This window comes from Ornithodoros turicata, chromosome 3 (assembly GCF_037126465.1).
Source record: "Ornithodoros turicata isolate Travis chromosome 3, ASM3712646v1, whole genome shotgun sequence".
Lineage (NCBI taxonomy): Eukaryota > Metazoa > Arthropoda > Arachnida > Ixodida > Argasidae > Ornithodoros > Ornithodoros turicata.
The window spans coordinates 68,894,498-68,913,470 of NC_088203.1; the positions used below are offsets into that span (position 1 = coordinate 68,894,498).

General features: G+C 46.0%; 1 protein-coding gene across 4 annotated transcripts in view; it reads right to left on the reverse strand.

Annotated features, from left to right (window-relative positions):
• LOC135387255 (sperm-specific sodium:proton exchanger-like) overlaps window positions 1-18,973 on the reverse strand; it is a 199,469-nt gene that overhangs the window by 66,401 nt on the left and 114,095 nt on the right. For all 4 annotated transcript variants that reach the window (XM_064616542.1, XM_064616541.1, XM_064616543.1 and 1 more), the window contains 2 exons: window positions 11,457-11,753; window positions 7,043-7,246 (listed from right to left, as the gene is read on the reverse strand). In XM_064616542.1, the coding sequence (XP_064472612.1) occupies window positions 7,043-7,246; window positions 11,457-11,753 (501 nt within the window). The remainder of the gene's footprint in view (window positions 1-7,042; window positions 7,247-11,456; window positions 11,754-18,973) is intronic.

The window sequence follows — 18,973 nt, forward strand, 5'->3', positions numbered from 1 at the left end:
GGGTTTGACCCATGCATTGCATAGAGCAGTCGCCGCATTCAATGCAGTATATGACATTGGAGCTTGTGCATGTGAACGCGTGGTTATCGGGGTGGGTGTAATTGCTCGCAGTGCTTTTGATGGAGTTAGCGTGTTGAACGTGCTTGCATGTTTGGCAGCGCGGGAGGTTGCAGGGTCGTGTTCCCGTGTACGGGGTGCTCGTTTTGCTGATTTTGGCATTGACTAAGGAGTCTGCTAGGTTTTTTGTGCGTCGGTATGTCACCTGTATTGGATGGGTGAATATATTGCTAAGTCGGTCACTGCTTTGGAGGAGTGGCTCTTGCTTCTGTAGAATGGCTTTCATGTTTGGAAGTGCGTTGGAATATCTTGCGATGAAGCTTATTTGGCACGCGTCAGGATTTTTTCGGTTTTCCAGAACCTCGTTTGCATCGAGTGTGAGTGCCTTGCGACGGAATTCGGTTAGGAGGGAGTCTGGATAGTCCCTTTGGGCAAGTGTACTGCAGAGTTCGTCAAGCTTCCCAGCGTAATCTGTGTCGTTTGAACAAACTCTGCGTAGTCTTACACTCTGCCCATTAGGAATTCCAACCTTACAGTGACGCGGCTGGTGACTCTTGAAGTGAAGGTATTGTTGTTTGTCAGTTGGGTTGTGGTGAGGTTGCCGTTGTCTAGTGATATTGTGGTGTCGAGGAAGTTAATTAAGTGAGTTAACTGTTGTGATGTGAACTTTATGTTGCTATGCGCGGTGTTCAGTAGATCTACGAACTTTTGAAATTCATGTTCCCCGTGTTTCCATATTATCAGTATATCATCGATGTATCCAAGGTACACAGTGGGTTTTAATGAGAGGGCGCTGATAACTTTTTTTTCTAAGAACCCCATGAAGATATTTGCGTATGTGGGTGCAACAGGTGTGCCCATACTTGTACCGTGTACTTGTAGGTAGTATTCGCCATTGAACTCGAAGTAGTTCAGTTTAAGGACCAAGTCCATTAGAGCGAGTATGGTTTCCGTGTCTTCTGGTGTTTGTGTAGAAAGGGTATTGCAGAGGGCTGTGATTCCGTCGTTGTGTGGGATGTTAGTATACAGTGATGTCACATCCAGCGTGGCTAGCATTGTGTCCCTACCAAATGTGCGAGTGTTGTTTATATCTGATTATTCTGAGGAGGTGGGGTGTGTCTTGTACATGCGATGGCAGTGTTGTCGGAATATGGTTTAAATAGTGGTCCAGGAATTTCGAGAGTCTTTCTGTTGGTGTGTTGTTATAAGATACAATTGGCCTGCCGGGGATGTCAGCCGTATACAGCTCGTTGTCGTGTACCTTGTGGATTTTGGGCAGTAAATAGAAACGACCTGCGCCTGTGTTTGATGGGGTGAGATATCTGAGGTCATCACGTTCTGTATGGTATGGGTTATTAGCGCCGTGTACTCCTTTGTTGGATCATGGTCCAGTTTGAGGTAGTGTTGCGTATTGTTGAGTTGCCTACGAGCTTCAGAAATATATTTATCTGTGGGCCAGATGACGATACTCCCATCCTTATCTGCGGGTTTCATAATGATATCATCTTTGTCAGCTAGCGCTTTGATGGTGCCACGCTGTGTTTTAGTGAGGTTGTGACCACGCGAGCTTTGGGAAATACCGCGAAGGATGTCGTTGCTTACTTGTTTAATGTACAGGTCTAATCCGGGTTCTCGGCCGTGATTTGGTGTCCAGGTTGATGGTAGTCGGAGGTCGTTTTTGTTTTCTTGTGTTGGTATCAGAAAAGAATTCTCTAAGGTGTAGCCGTCGCGCGGTAGTCTGATATGTCTTTGTGGATTTCGTATTCGTTAAGAGAATTGGGTGTAGGGCAGAATGTTAACCCCCTAGCGAGGACTTTTAGTTCGTCGCTGGTTAGTGAGCGTGATATATCTATTACGGTGTTTGCGTCAGCGTTTTCTCCGATGATATACTGATGATCGATGATATACTGATAATATGGGAGCACGGGGAACATGAATTTCAAAAGTTCTTAGATCTACTGAACACCGCGCATAGCAACATAAAGTTCACATCACAACAGTCAACTCACTTAATTAACTTCCTCGACACCACAATATCACTAGACAACGGCAAGCTCACCACAACCCTGTACAAAAAGCCAACTGACAAACAACAATACCTTCACTCCAAGAGTCACCACCCGCGTCACTGTAAGGTTGGAATTCCTAATGGGCAGAATGTAAAACTGCGCAGAATTTGTTCAAACGACACAGATTACGCTGAGAAGCTTGACGAACTCTGCAATACACTTGCCCAAAGGGACTATCCAGACACCCTCCTAACCGAATTCCGTTGCAAGGCACTCACACTCGATCGAAACGAGGTTCTGGAAAACCGAAAAAATCCCGACGTGTGCCAAATAAGCTTCATCACAAGATATTCCAACGCACTTCCAAACATCAAAGCCATTCTACAGAAGCAAGAGCCCCTCCTCCAAAGCAGTGACCGACTTAGCAATATATTCACCCATCCAATACAGTTGACATACCGACGCGCAAAAAACCTAGCAGACTCCTTGGTCAATGCCAAAATCAGCAAAACAAGCACCCCGTACACGGGAACACGACCCTGCAACCTCCCGCGCTGCAAAACATGCAAGCACGTTCAACACGCTAACTCCATCAAAAGCACTGCGAGCAATTACACCCACCCCGTTAACCACGCATTCACATGCACAAGCTCCAATGTACTGCATTGAATGCGGCGACTGCTCTATGCAATACATTGGTGAAACCGGCCAACAAATGAACAACCGCCTTACCGGACACAGAACCGACACGTCCAACAAACTCCCCAAAGCAGTTGCCAAACACTTTAACGTTCCTGGTCACAATTTTGACAACATTAAACTATATATTCTAGAAACCGGGTTTATATCCACACGTGACAGACGTGATAGGGAGTCTTATCTCATATACAAGTTCAACGCTCTTCACCCGTCCGGTATCAACAAATCACAAGGCACCCTAGAGGCACTTCACAAATAAAATATGCTTTTCCCTTCTATCTCCATTATCATCTGTTATGTTCTGCATGGCCACTGCTTTCTTTATTGCATGCCACAACTTTGTTTTACAAGTATTAAATAAATTTTTAAAAAAGAAGAAAAACCTTTGCTCGTTCTGGAATTTTCCCGACGTAACCACTAACCTTCTTATCTTTCGCTATGCCTGCCAATTCTTGCCTGTTGTCCCGTTTCGTCCACGTGTTCGTGAACCTCCCATCTTTCTGTAACCCCGGCCTTACTTACTTTCTTTCTTACTTATTTACTCCGGCCATAGAAGCCCGTACGGACCCTTTCTTCCCTCCGGGCTGTTGACCCACAATTCGCATGAACCTTTAAATACCATGCCAATGATGAGGACGGTGCCCAGAAGAAGAATAGTCTGTTCGAAATATCAGCGGCTTCTGTCCTGAGGCAACTCCCTTCCTACATCTCTACCGGTTCGATGGATTCCTACCCATCTATGCTAGCAAGAAGGGTCGTCGACATGTATCCGCCTGAGTAATTGGGCCTGGTTTCAGGATCCGAACATTCCGTAGTCCAGACCCGCTGGTTCGTGATACATGCAGTTCATCTACTTCAATTTTGTGATCTTGTGCCTCGTGAAATCATAAACGCACGAGCCTCGTGATGTCTAGTGCCACCTTTTACCTGTCATGTGAAATACATTTTGTACGCGGAACAGAGAGTAAAACAGCTAAACATTTGTCTGTCAACCTGTGTCCTCTTACCATGGTATTTCGTGACTGCGGAAATGGGGATACGCCCGACAGTACAAGAAACAGTTTGGAATTATTCGCTTGCATGTGGGAACGCAGGAAATAAATGGTAAAGTGGATATACAGACGTTAGTGCATTCCTGTGGTGTATTAATCCAGCCGTACGCCTGTGAGATGTCACTGCGTACCATGTGTCGCCTTTTCTCTCCGCTATGGTTGTCAAATGTTTTTAGTCCCTACAAAATTCATACCGCTTGAAAGGCAATAAAATGATGAATGAATGATTTTTTTTTTTGAGAAAATAAAGCGTGGGGTTTTCGAGAAATCGATCCGTGAAGTCTGCGTATTTTTGGAGGGTGATCCCGGTTTGCTCCCTCATACCGCCTTAGCTTTATCATTCACAATCTTTAACAGCATACCCTTAGAGAGAGCACTTGATGGGATATCTTTCAGTGTAAAAATCACTTCGATGTAATGCCCACTTCTCCGACAGGAAGGCCATAAAATTCACGCAAAAACGCGCTTTACGGCGTTTTTGCGATTTGTTCTTACAGTCCGGTATGTAGAGAACGAGTAGAAAAAATGTCGTCCCCGTCACTTGAACGTAGGGCGTATAGGGTTGTCTCAAACATCGGCATCATCGCTGTGGTGCGCGCTTCAATTTTTTTTCCCGGCGTCCGCTTTGATTTGAAGTCCAAAATTTGTCCCAATGTTCATCACAAAGATATGGCTTTCACACGAAAAATATGTAACAAAATGGAAGGACCTCGACGGAGGGGCTTGCCTGAATTGAGATGAAGCACCCAGTACGAAATACATTCTGGTCGAAGTGTTGCGCGCTCGGCAGTACAAAAAACAAACTGTAATGACGGTTAACCTGCACGCCGCAAACGAAGTACAAAAGACAATACAATATGGCTCAAGAATATAGGCTCGTGCCCGAGACTCGCACACACCTATTACATCAGTCTTCAGCTAGACGCACTTCAAAAGTTACTACACAAGCAATAGGTACACCAAAAAAAGATAGTGCACTCTAAGGAAAAAAGATCCTACCCAATCTGGTAGAACGACAGTACTTCTACCATTTCGGGCCAATCCACGCGCGCCTTCTCCTCAGCGGGTATAACCGGCGGCGTCCCTTTCCCTTGCTCCTCTTTCTCACGTCTGCTCTAAGAAAAAAAAGGTAGAATGTCCTACCCAAGCTGGTAGAACGACAGCTTCTACTCTGTAGTTTGTTTCTACTCTGCAGTTTAACCCAAAAGGTAAAATTGGTTTCAGTAGAAATGTGGTTGCAATACGGCCCTACCAAGATGGGTAGAAAAATCTACTTTTTTTTCCTAGTGTGTACCAATTAAAATGCAGGGAACCATCACAGCACTGGGAATTGACGAAGTGAAATGTATTGACAGCCCCCCCCCCCCCTTCAAGAGGGCCTTGAGGTCAGTGGAATATGGTCACATTATGTTACCATTACCTCGAGTATGAGGTAAAGCACAGGACGAGGAGAACACACGGCACACGTGTGTTGTTCTCGTCGTGTGCCACGGACGTGTTAGGCGTGCTGTACAGCCCACAAGTTTTCCAGCGATGATCCCTAACAATCTTATATCTAGAGGAAGGGGACTTTTCCTACTTTCTGCAATTCTGTAGGCTTACAAGAGCTTGCCATTACGACCTTGTTTGCGACAAGGCTCTCAAATGTAGGATCTCTCTCGTAGAATGATTTTACCGAGTCGTCGTCCTTTCGACTAGTTTGCATGCATGTCTTACTAGTGTTGAAAGGATTTTGCGCACGAAAAGTGTCTCTTAAAGTACCGCAGAGGTCCTTTTTTACACCCTGTTTTCTTTTGTATAAAACTGCTAAGGAGGCCAGTAAGATGCTCCATAAGGATTAATTCGCCCCCTAGTCAATTATTGCAGAAATTTAATTTAAAGTACGCCGCAAAAAGTGACCGTGCGCAGCGGCGGTGGAGAGCGGCACCAGCCCGTGATCTGCTTGTGACCTCGCGCTGACGCGACAGGGGCGACGCTCGCTGTTTCGTCCAGAGAAATGGTCTGCTACTCAGTTGTCGTATGTTACTCGGCTGTTCGGGGTTTGAAAAAGCATCGCTCTTGGTTCTGTCCTGATTCGGCCGCTCCTTCTCCGTGGGAACTGGCAAAACTGGTTTACGGCGGCAAAGGGACAGGGCGCTGACCCCCACTGACCAGCGAACCGGAACAAGTTGCCCCTGTAACGTCATTGGTGACGTGGCATCATACTTCTCCTCTTTATACCCGGAGAGGTGAGATAGGGTGAACGCGCGGAGCCATGTTTATGTGAGTTGTTGTCTGGGAAACAAATTGCACACATCAAAACCTTTCGCGCTGTTCGGTAAAATGAAACACACACTTTCATTTTTTTTATCACCCTCTGTACTCCTCTAAGGCCGGCCTGCATGGCGCGTGTTTCTGTGAATATCGCGCTGCGTAAAACTCTGCATGGCTACGCACCGTCAAAAAATTCGTCTATCAAACGGCATGCGGCGCAAATCCCGCTGCTGCGTGCACAGCGGGTTTGGCGTATATGTGCTTTAGTGTTGGCAGCATTCTCTCCTTCTTGCTCCGCCCTGTAATTATTGTTTTTGTGTGCGTTCCTTTGGTAACTGATTTGCATTAGGTAAGATGGACCCTCACGAGCGAAAGTCGTACTTGGAGATGTCCTTCTGCAGCTTTCTCGTAAGAACGGCCACTGCTGAAAAGGGAGTAGGATGTTGGGCCGGAACCAGAAGTGACTTGCTGTGCCGTGACTGGTTGCTATGGACGCCCGTGAACTGACTGCTGCGTGAACCTGCATTGATGCAGTGAAACACGCGCTACGAGCAGCTGCGACGTACGAAATTTCGCGCTGGGCGCGAAAACTCATATTTTACGCAAGAAAAACGCACCATGCGGGTTGGCCTTTAGAAACACTGAATGTTCGTGGATTTGACTTGTTTCCTATACAGGGTAAACGAAGTTTACAGCGACGGGAATAGCAACGCGAGATCGTCTCGCAGCCTCACGAGCACCGTGACGCGCGTAGATTACGCGATGTATGTTTTTACTACGCAACAGGATGAAACGACGAACGCTTCGACTCAGAAATCGTCAGACAGTGGAGAGTCCTCATTCTGATAGTTACCTCAGAAGGGAACGTGAAGATCGTCATCAGGGATAGAAAGAATAAGCCACAAACATGTGTCAATTTGAGCGCAATGGCAGCGTTATACCATCCGTCAAAGTATAGGAAGAAAATCATACCACTCTCTTCTGTAAGGTCTTGATGGTACGGCAAGTAACCAAAAGTATGAAGCTCATCATGAGAAACCCGGCGTTCTTGTTCATGTCCGAGGCAACCGTAACGAAGCTGGTGAGCACAAACTCGGCCACTACTAGAGCGAAGATGATGAAGTCCAACTGTCGCCATACGTCGTGGCGAGAGTGAAACATGCCCACACTGTACACCTACGAGCCGTGTGGACAAGGAGCAACAAATCAAGAGGGATTCGGTGCATGGTTTATCGACCTCTAAATGCGCCCATTAGAGTTAGGACTACACTCTTAAAAATGAACTTCACCACATAGCACGCTCCTAGGCAACCATCATCCCGAATGACAACGTTGTCGCCCTAGATTTGTTTAAAACGGCAGGCGGAGTCTACTCTGTGTCGTGCATAATGGCACAAAATAGGCTCCGCCTCCCGTTTTCAGCAAATCTATAGGGCGAGAACGTTGTCATTCGGGATGATGGTTGGCTAGGGGCGTGCTATGTGGTGAAGTTCATTTTTAAGAGTGTACATGTGATGCAGAGCCTGTACCAACTGCACTGCGCAAAGTTTACGTTACGCTTGGTCAGCTGGACCGTAGAGGCAGTGCGGACTCTTCAAAACCACACTTGTACATGTATCCAGAGCACGTACCCAAAATGCAACATTACAATACTGTTACAGTACGCTGTCCAACAGCCAAATATACCGCATCCAATACTACGTAATACTTTTTCCGGTATTTTGGTACACTACTCAATACCTTTTGGAACAGGGATTTTTAGAGTATTTGAAATACAGTTTCAATATTTGCTACTCAGTGCATAAAATACTTTCCTTCCTCATGAAGCCGTATCCAGCACACCTCCCCGCAGTGTCCAGCTTTTCAGCTCACTGGAACTTTTTTTTTTTTTTTATTTACACATCTGTCATTTATCCTCCTGTACCGTAGGCTTGTCACGTTTGGCCTTGCTTGGATAAAACGGTTCGCATTCATATTGTCTGGTGAATCCCCATGGGATTAGGAACAAGAGAATCATGGCATTTATTTCCTTTGTCACCAAAGCCATAAACACGCGCCAGAAGTTAAGAAGAAAGCCTAGAACTGACATACAGGGGGGTACGAAGTTTTGGGTCAAAACATATAACCAAAGTTTACTTGAGTTCACCGAAGTTCACCAAACATTACTTGACCTTGTAAATAAAAGGGGAAAGCGCAAAGAAGTGAAGAAAGGGCACGGAATAATTTAGCTAGATTTCTTGCGAGGCTCACGCGAGCCAAGAGAATTTGGGTAATAAACAAGTTGATTTCATGGGGAACGGACGTCTCTTCGTTAAGCCTAAAATATCTCCAACAAAGGGTACGCTTAAGTATGAATGAAGCTTCGTTTGAACGGCCACGTTCAGAATACGCGTTTTACTCACTGCTAATACTAAAGTACTTTAAAGAGTATCTTATATACTTGTTAGAATATTTAATACTCTACTCTAATTACTTTTAGTTTTGAGTATTTTGTACTCTTGAGTTTTACGCGGAGTCTTTAGTATTTTATTTTAAATACTTTTGGGCAGTATTTTGTACATGTCTGCCCAAAACGGCACTGAAGAACGCCAACAGGGACATTCTTAAAATAAGGGGGACGATTGGGCTTGTTGGCGCAACATACTGTGCAGTGTTGTCTACCTCTGTCCGTGTCTAGTCGTTCGCGCTCGTGTTCAGTTTCTTACGATTCTTGCCGTCATCACACAAAATATTTTAATACAAATTGACATGCGATTATAAGTGAACTTCATAGACAGAGCTTTTGTTGCCTGATGACGCTATCCGCGTTCGTGATTACAGTTCTGCCAACAATCAAAGCAATCGATCCCACACAACACTTGCTCACTGACTTTCATGATATAGGCTAAGGTGGTCTATTTTGAAGACAGTTGGACTACTTTGTTAATAGCAGTCAGAATAATCGACTTTTTACCATAATTCGTTAACTGAATCCCCAAACCTTTGAGAAATGATCCAGATTACTGTGGTGCTAAACCACATATTTATTTCGTACGAGCCAAAAATGGCAGGCTACATATTTTCATCAACTTACCCCACCCTATGGGTAAGTCGAGGACATCAAAAAGTTAATGCCGGGTTTAAATTTTGTCTTTTGTTTGGGCCAGCCGAAACGGTCAGCGACGAGTAGTGCACATGGAAACACAGGGCAATGACACAACATCATAACGGTGAGGTCACATTTTATTAGCAGAGGAGCAGAAATGAGCAAATTGGAAGTCAGTGCTCGCGAAAGTTAAAGATGGGACAAAAAAAGTCCCCTCTTACCTCGATCACATCTGCATAACAGCGTCTTACGTCTTTCTAAAAAGTCACGTGCAAAACGTCAAAACGTTACTTCAAAGCCCAGACAACGACTCTGCTCACCCTGGTGTCACAGACGAGAAAAGATATTGCTAAGAAAATGCCACGCGAAAAACCCAAACTGTCCTCAAATTGCGCCCGTGTTCAAGTAGCCCCACTTTACCCTATGTTAAAGGTACTGCAAAGCAGTAGACAAGCATGATATGCCGGTCATGTGACTAGAGGCTTTGTTGCTTCTAAATACCATATGCGGAACCATACGACCGACAACGAGCTATAAAGGTCACGCCCTCACTGGTTCTTAGGAAGTGATATTTGTCTCGTTTTTTTCAGAGAGGGAATTCCAGTATACTCTGGCGTCTGTTCTATGCCGTCGAATAACCGTCGAACTAGGTCACTATCTCGCGTGGGATTTTCGATACAGAGATCAGTGGTCCAGGAGGAACAAAATGACAGTAGAGTTTCGAAATCGGATGTGACCATCCCTTTAATGGTTGACTGAGGTATAAATAATCTATCGTTTTAGATTCGCGTGGTGGTGACGCCAAATATTATGCTGGAAGCGGTAGCCATAATCCTGTGAATGCTACTAACACGACGTGGCGCTGTCACATCCTCACGTGTATCTACCTTATGAGCTTGTAATCTGTGTACCAAGAATACGTCAGCACTCGGTCTTTAGAAGAAGTGTACGCATTCGTAAGCGTTATCATAAGTCAGTCAATGAGCACGTTAGTGAGTTTCAGTAGATCGTGGGGTTTACGATTATGATGCCCAAAACGCTTTCTTTCATATAGCTCCCAGTACATTCCCCACTACGGATTTGACATGTGTCGCTTAGTGCTACGGGCTGGTACCCACAGACAAGCGCTTTGCTCTGTAGCACTGGAAAACAGCGGTGTTTTTTTTTTCTTTTTTTTTCTCCACGCACTGCTAAGAAGCGGTTAAAGAAGCGGTTGCTAAGAAGCTACAGCGCTTGCCAATGTTGAGCTCCTGCTGCTCCCTTTTGGGCAATCAAGAGACTCCGTGTGCTATGACGTTGAGGAAGCTAGGGATTGTTTTCTTCCCGGTTCTCTTGTACCGTGGTGGCGGCGTGGGAATCCCAGTGCATCACGTTGCCACGAGATGTAGCGTAACGCGAATGGGAGTCACGCGGAGCGCTGTACGCTGCACTGTGCAAGTGAACGCGAAGGTACAAAATAGCGCTGCGTTTTAAGCGCTCTTTTATAGCGCTATGAAGCAGAGCGCTGTATGTGAGAACAGGCTCTAAGTCTGTCCATTAGCGTGGAAGCTAACTTTAGTGTGAATTTAAGGGTCATAACGACTCTCAACTGACGTCTCCCTTATGCAATGGTGATCATCTTGCTCGCCAATCATATCCCTTATTGCGAGCTCACAGGAAACTCTTTGCACTTCGGCGCTGTCCATTGGCTTGATTTGCGCGTGCACGAACACCAGATTCGAATTAATATTCAAACGGACATTCTGTGCCAAACACCACGAATTGTTTGTACTGCCTGCGTTTTCCACCGGATTTACGATGTCCTCCACCGCGAATGTTGGGAACCGCGTGGGATTGGTGCATGTACTCCAGTAACCCTCCCCGCACTACACGGGCAATAATTCATGAGGAAGTGAGTTGCTTGCAATGTTGATCACCACGGTTCGTCGGCAGCACTGACGAACTTTGTCGTACTTGCTGTCGGTACATTTTTGAAGAAGGGTAATAAGAGAACTCGTTCACAAGCAATAGGCGCCCAGCACTAGTTGAGAATTCACTCGGACAACATGGTTTCATCGGCGTGCAGGCAACGTGCCTGTCGTTCATTCCGAATTCGTAGTCGTGCAGTCCTGCGCAAAGGGGGGGGGGGGGCACGTCTGCTACTATGCTTTCTCCAAGTATGCCGTGACCTTACCGACATGCTGGAACACACATTCCAATATCTGGGAATTTCAAATGGGGAAAGTAACGTGCCATTCGGATTAAAATTGACAAGAATGGCACGCGAGAGTCAGATGTCCGTATGCTACAGACGCCACTTACAATGAGAAATATCTCAAGGGCATAGCAGACGACGTAGATTCCCTGCACTGTGGTCACTATAGAAAGAAGCATGTCGCTCGGTCGGTACTGGTAGTAGATGAAGAGACCCGCGAGGAGAATTGTGAAACCAATGGCCACGAATCCCATGAGGACCTGATACCATCCCTGAGCCAGGGATGCGGTGACCATATCAATATCCATGTACGACGTGTCTTCCAGATTAAGTCTCGTAGAGATCCGGCGCGTGCTCCGCCTCTCAATTGCTTCCATGCCGGCGTAGCGTTGTAGGAGGTCTTTCTGTGATAGAGAACGTTTATAGTCAAAGTCTTCAAAGAGTACATGAATTATGAGAGCAGACGAACAAATAGTTATATGATGGCAGGTTGAACATGGCCTCCAAGGTATTGCTTCGTAATGGCTTTCAGGAAGCGACTGACGTTCCTCTGCTTGCTCACGAGGCGTGAAAGCAGACGGAAAACGTGCGCTCAAATGTCGCACACAGTGCAAAGACAGCCCGGCCAGGAGGACTAAGGCTGCAAACATGGAATGAAGAATGATGTGAACGTGAGAAGACTCATCACGCGAGAAAGTGTTTCGTCATCCTTCATCGTTGTTCGTTCAGTGTAGAGATAACTTGATGCGTCGAGAAAAAGAATCAGAACGCGCCTATTGGACAGCGTTGCGCCTATTGGACAGCGTTGCGCATGGAGCTCCCTACAGTACAATATACGCGTTCTGATTGTTTTTCTCGACGCATCAAGTTCTGACTACACTGAACGAACTTAGCCTCCCAGAGGAATAATCACGGCAGCAATGTTTGTATGGTGCTGAATCCTTGACAGCGACGTCACGACTCATCATATTTAGGTTACAAAATGTATACGTCGAAAAAGGGGGAAAAAATTAAACACTGTCAAGGAGCCCGCGAAGAGGGAATCACACACGTAACATGAAAAACGGTTAGGAGCAACTAATATTTATTTGAACAAGAACTTTCATGCAAGAGACTGCACTTCTTCAGGTTACACAACTAAGTGCGACACGAGTATATATACCAAGTGAACAGATACAATAAAACAGGTTTCCAGAACTAAGTAAACACAAAACAACCAGACAGTAATACAATGCATCACGTGAGCAACCGTCACATAAGAATCAGGAAAGAGAAGGTGTACGCGTAAATGAGACATTCGGGGAATTGGGGTTCAAAAGATTTGGTGGTGAAAAAACGGGGGCACAGGTGGATGTCTCTTGCACGAAAGTTCTTGTTCGAATAAATATTAGTTGCTCCTAACCATTTTTCATGTTACAAAATGTACGTTAAAAGCAGGGACTTTTTTTTTTCTTTCCTTTCTGTAAAGACAGTGTTAACATCGATGCATGCCTGGGGTGTATTAAACCGTAATTTCTGAGTTTTTCGTCGTAGGAACCCAATACTATGGACTGACACCGGCCGAGTTGGGCCAAGCCCGACCCGTGTCTGACGCTGAATGACCGAGCCCGTTCCCGTGCATTCACACGAGCGTTTTTTCTGAGGTAACATCTCATTACGGCCGAAGCCTCATTACGGCCGAAAGTCTCATTACGGTCGAAAATCCTTTAATCCCCAAGTGTCTCGTTACGGCCAAAGTCTCAATACGGCCGAAGGTAGTCTCATTACGGCCGAAGATGTCTCATAACGGCCAAAAAGAAGCATCCACCATATTAGCTCTGTATATACTGTGTTTTATGCTTCCCAAAATGTGTCCAAGGCGGTGTGCCCCCAAGGCTTGTGTCACACACAATGGTTCATGCACACAATATTGCGACAGTGTTTCATGCATCCCTCTTGAAAAATGTTTTTATTGTCATATGTGTCACACGATATTTGTATGTCTTACGCCATTTTCTCTCAGTATTCAAGCAACATCCTACTCGTTGGTTCTGTGAGCAAACTGTGTGTGTGTGTGTTCTGAAAAGTACTCCACAAGGGAGCCCACTGGGAGCTCCAGGAGCCACATGACCTATGACCATGATCTTCTCCCCCACTAGTCCTTCTACAATTTACGCCCACCTGAAATTAAAAAAAAAAGTACATAAGGCACTGAACAAAATGACATGCTCTTGTTTGATGATGACCATAAGACATATGCTGTCAAGCAGACTTTTTTCCATATATCCAAAACATATTCAAGAATTATGGACAACAATGACAATTACGTCATAATGATGCAGCTGCATAGCCAGGAAAATATTTCAGGAGATGTTTTATGAGGCTTGACATGGGGTGGAGGAGTCTCCCTCGTCAGTGCTTTATCCAGACCCCCCTAACTTTTTTGCCTGTGCACCCCATAGAGGGGGTCGTCTGTAATGATATGTTAAGCTGTAATGACGTAACTATAATGATGACCTCCCCCCACAATTTTTTCCAACACCCTTTGCATTGTGCTGTGGTATGATAACATACCGTTTGTCTCCCAATATGAGTATATAAATATGATAAGGGCCCTAAGGGCACAGTGCATGGCTTATACCCTGCTGAATATATATCCATACCTGGCTGCGACATTGCATATCAATGCAGGTTACAATACACATTTTCACATTTGGCCGTTATGAGATATCTTCGGCCGTAATGAGACTGCCTTCGGCCGTATTGAGACTTTCGACCGTATTGAGACATTGGCCGTAATGAGACTTCGGCCGTAATGAGATACAATCGTTTTCTGACGGCGCAGCGACTGAAGGAGCGAGAGGGTAAATGATAAGGGCGCTGAGGCTACGCCCTCCTGGGATGCCTACACAGATAGTGTTCCAATGTGCTGTCAGCTTAGCGGCCGGGGATAACGTTCACGCTGCGGTTGAAGGTTGCAGCATTAATTTTATGTGCACGGCGCTTGGTACTCAATGAACGAAAGAAGGCGAAAAATGGTGGCTCTTACTGTTCTCATTGACGATAGTGAATGTTGCCATGAAAATAAGTAAGGAAGGTATGGACGAAAGAATGGGTGTTGAGGACAGAACACGGTCTGCAAAATAGCCTCCTACCGGAGCTACGACACGAAAACCCATGTGTCTATCGGAAGGTTTTGAGAATAGATGTGGCCACTTTTGAATACATTCTGCTCCGCATAACAAAGCGCATAAGGAGAGTATAGAGACAAATATGCGTGACAGTATAGTAGCCAGTTATCGTCTTTCCATAACCCATCTGCAACAGGTTCGTTCGAATTATGTGTGCTTAAACATGCCTCTAAATGCATAAAGCGTTCGTAAATAAGACTCAGCGGGAAAGAGCGTAGGAGAGAGTGCTATGAAAGCTGTGTGTCTTCGTTTTCTACCGTCACTCTGCAGCAGTCAACGATGTTCAGTGTGATATAAAGCGGGAACCGCATACGACGTTTTCTCGACGCAGATACGCCGAGCTTTGAGGTCGTGACGTCACTCCCGATGGAGAAACGTCGGATCCACCCACAAACGACGTTTTCTCGGCGCAGCCTAGGAGCCGGCGCAAAGTTTGTACTCGAGGCCCCTGGCGGCATTTCTCGCTATTATAGGCTGGCATAACGTACGCGACAGATATCACTTGATAAACGTGCAGTATAACTTTTTATAAATACAATATCTGGTAACCAAAGGCAATAAACAAGGCGCGCCGACCATCAACTTGGAAATCTCTTGCTTGTACTTCCGCTTCCATTCGCTGTTCTCCCGCGTCTCCCAGTATGGACCAACAGCGAAAATTGCTGCTGCTGTTATAAAAGAGAAAACTGCTGCTTCTCTAAAAGCGAGAGCTGTTGCCGTAGGAGGATTGAAGAAGACCGTCCAGAATACTCTACTGGGTGCACCGATATCTAGGCCAGAGAGAAACGATAATCGAACAATGGCTAGCAAGTGGGATGGTATGCATTTTGTCGCTCCCGTGTCCCCAATTATTTTCATTTGCAGCCAGTTTTGCCAGGTCCACTTCATTCTGTCTTCCACTTGCGCGTACTTCGCGACCACACCGTCTATGCCCACACAGCTGAGCGGCTGTGCAGACGGTCGTTTCCGGCCAGGCATGCGATTGGTCAAGACAGACACGTCGCTTCCTGCGATTGCCGCTCTGATCTGTTCACCTCAGATGTCGGCGTCCCCGCTAGACGGCTATTGTTCGTGGAGCTGAACGTAAAAATGCCGACCGTCCGGCGTTCTTGCGTCGAGAAAACGTCGTATGCGGGTCGCCCTCAGAGACGGCTGTGGTGTAAAGGTCGCACCTTTCGAACACAGTAAAGCAGCGTCACCGCATAACACGCTCTGCGCAAACGACTGCCGCGAATGATAGGGCTCACTTCTGATTGGAGGACAGAGTGGAGCGTACACCTTTTTTGTATCAATGGTGTGTGTGTGTGGTAGTTCTTCTGCAGGACGTTCTGCTAAAGCAAGAAACCTTTTCTTCTTTCTGCAGAAGGCAGGTCTTGCTCAACGACCCATCTAACACTTTGCTGCCCCCGACGAACTCATGCACCGTCTACGCATCTCCACTGTCAGTTGTCAGCACCGTAGTCACAGTGAATTCGTAATGGGATAACTGAACTTTATTTCGTAGGTTACAGGTTTCGTAGGATATAGGGTAAAACTAAACGCTTTGTGCGGCCACGCGTCCGCTTTCGTTCGTGTCCCGTGGTTCTCTCTCTCGGGCGTCGGCCGAGTCGCCGCCGTTGTTATTCGATACCTGTATTTAGAGAAGCAGCGATGCATGGCGATGGATTCTTACTTCGCTAACCCCACCCTTCATCCTCTATCCTCCATCTGTCTTGCTTCTTTTTTTTTCCTATAGTCGTGACGACGGCCACTTCTGTGTGGAAAACAACGGCGAGCCGATCCTGCCATTACAACCCCCCCCCCCCTTTGTGTCAATTCGGGTAAATGATAACTGACAAAAAAAAAAAAAAAAAAAAAACGTTCGCTCTCCTCTCTCTTCGAATCAGAAGCGACGACCCTATAGCTCGTGGCCATGGTTGGCGCATAGCGTGCTATGCCGTGAAGTTCGATATTTAGAGTGCAGAAATCGGATGGTTGAAGTCCGATTCCCTCCTCTGATTGCTTCCAATTCCTGCGTTTCATTGGCCCCATTGCTTTAGGCGTTGGACAGGCCGTGTTTTTGTGTCTACTGCCTTCATACACTACTCATTGCAATAAAACGTTCATCGCATATACCGGTGGCATAGTGAGGTAGAGTTCACCACCATGAACCGGCACCGTTGGTAGTGCAATTAGAACGGGAAAAGAACCTCTATTGGAAATAATCCTCTACCACTCAAACAACTCTTACGATCTTTCCTGATCTTTTTTATTTTTTGGTGTGTGTGTGTTAGGGGGGGGGGGGGGTACGTTACCGTCCCATCCATACATATAAAGTTATGGAAAAACACGAAATTTACGAATTCGCACTTTTTGCATATCGCGTCGTATAAGAAGCTCCCTCAGTGAATAATTACGAAATAATGCCATTGCAAAGTGAGAAGCTATAACGTAAGTACGTCAATATGTTGCATTTTTAGTACTAGCTTTATCCAGGGATATAACACGTTACTTTGAAGCGCTGTGGCAGTTCCCAAACTGTGTTGCAGCGATGGATGGGAAACACGTCAAAATAGTGAAACTACCGCTCTCCATTTCAAAATAAAGTTGTTGTTAGTGAAACCGAAGAAAACTGGCTCCCTTTATTACAACTGTTCGTCCTCGTTGATGCTTGTCAGAACACAATGTATGCACACAGTGGCCTACCGCAAACGCACCGCATGGCGTGATGGTGACCGCAGGGTGCTACCTGTAAGCTTGTGTAATGAGAGCCCTAAAATATTATAGCATTACATGGTTAATTTATGATACCAGACAACTATTAATATGCGCGACCCCCGCAGTGACCGGCTCGTGGATTAAATTTTGAGCCCCTTTGGTTACCTTGCGTGCGACATACTGTTCACACATTTTCTCGTTTTTAAACGAAACTGGGCCGATACCTTCTGGTTTGGAACGCGAGCATGCAGCCAACTCGTTGTTAATAATTAACACGTTCTCAACCGATACAACGACTGCGCCGTGAATATGGGAACCCAAAAAGTGCTTTGGTGTACATGGCTACCGTTGCTTCGACATCCGGGCGTCTCTCTTCCATTTCAAAAGCGATCTTTTCCCACATGGCATGTTTCCTTGCTACATTTCTCATCATGGGCAAGTTTCCACAAAATCAGGTGTTGCTCTACCAGGTGTATTAGCTGTCTGTGCTAGCTAGCTAGCCAGGTGTGTAGAGCTTGTCACGTTGGCAACAGAGAGTGGTTTTTTTTCTTTTTCGTTTCGTCCTCCCGGAAGGCTCTGCGCGTCAGTCGTCAGATTCTGTGCCTCGCGAACAAACTATCCGTGTGGTTCTTTCTGACGGACGGAGCTGCCGAGCGCAGTGATGTTACACAAGGCTCTTTCATATCTCGCCAAAAATAAAATAAAAACTTGCGCGCTTCATAGATTCTGCTGTACGATAAGCCCCGCCCGCGACCGAATGGTTGGATGATTGCGTGATTATGCTGGTACTTCCTTCTCCTCCTTCAGTCGCTGCGCAGTCAGACAAGGCGCTCGTGTGAATACAGGGTTCGTTACCGAGTCTGGAACCGCCGATGCCCACATAAGCTGCGAAGTAACAAAAACTGGCAAGACAAAAGAAACAAACATACAAAAAGCTCCTAGAACATTTGAAACCGCCCGCAAGTCTACTCAATTTCTGATTTCCAGTGCACTCATCTATACACCTCAGTCCTGGTTCCCTGTTTAGGTTGTGGAAGAAAAGGATGCATGCTACGCAATCCTACGGGATTCGAGTGAGAGTGGTTCCTCAGTTGTTAAGTACAGTGAAGCTCCTTTCGGTGTTTTCGAAACACAGCGTTTTGTGCCAAACGATGTCATCAAACTCGACTGTTGAATAGCGTTGAAGCTTGTTTCTTTCTGCGGAGGTGCTACCACAATTGACAAAGTCAAGAGATTCGGGAACATTAGATGCCCCGAATGAAACCCACGTCGATGGTCTACGCAATGTAAAAACCTCATATTGTGAAAAGTATTGGGAAACAATAAATTCTGGTGATAAATAGAACAAGGAGGTGCTTTATGTGTTATGATTTCATTCCTCGCATCACCACCAGCAATGGGGTAGAGTATCGCCCCCTTGCGATGAAACTCCACATACATAGTCTCTCAATGAAGTTGACGATCGTCTGCTATGACCGTTTGCTGACACCGGCCGGCGGCCAACTATGACCTAAAAGTGACATTTATTTTAGTTCGTATCATTAATTAATCTAGCTCAATGACTCAGTACACAAAACATGCCGCCAATGGACAAAACGCGCTTCCACGACATTTCGAAAGAACCCCCAAAGCTTCATAGTTTCGGATTCCCCAAGGGCAGTTGACGTTACCGTTAGCTCTTGAAACGCTACCTAGATACTGAACGCCTGCTTATTGCGTCCTCTCCCTCCTTCACTACGCGGACATAAAAAGTCAGA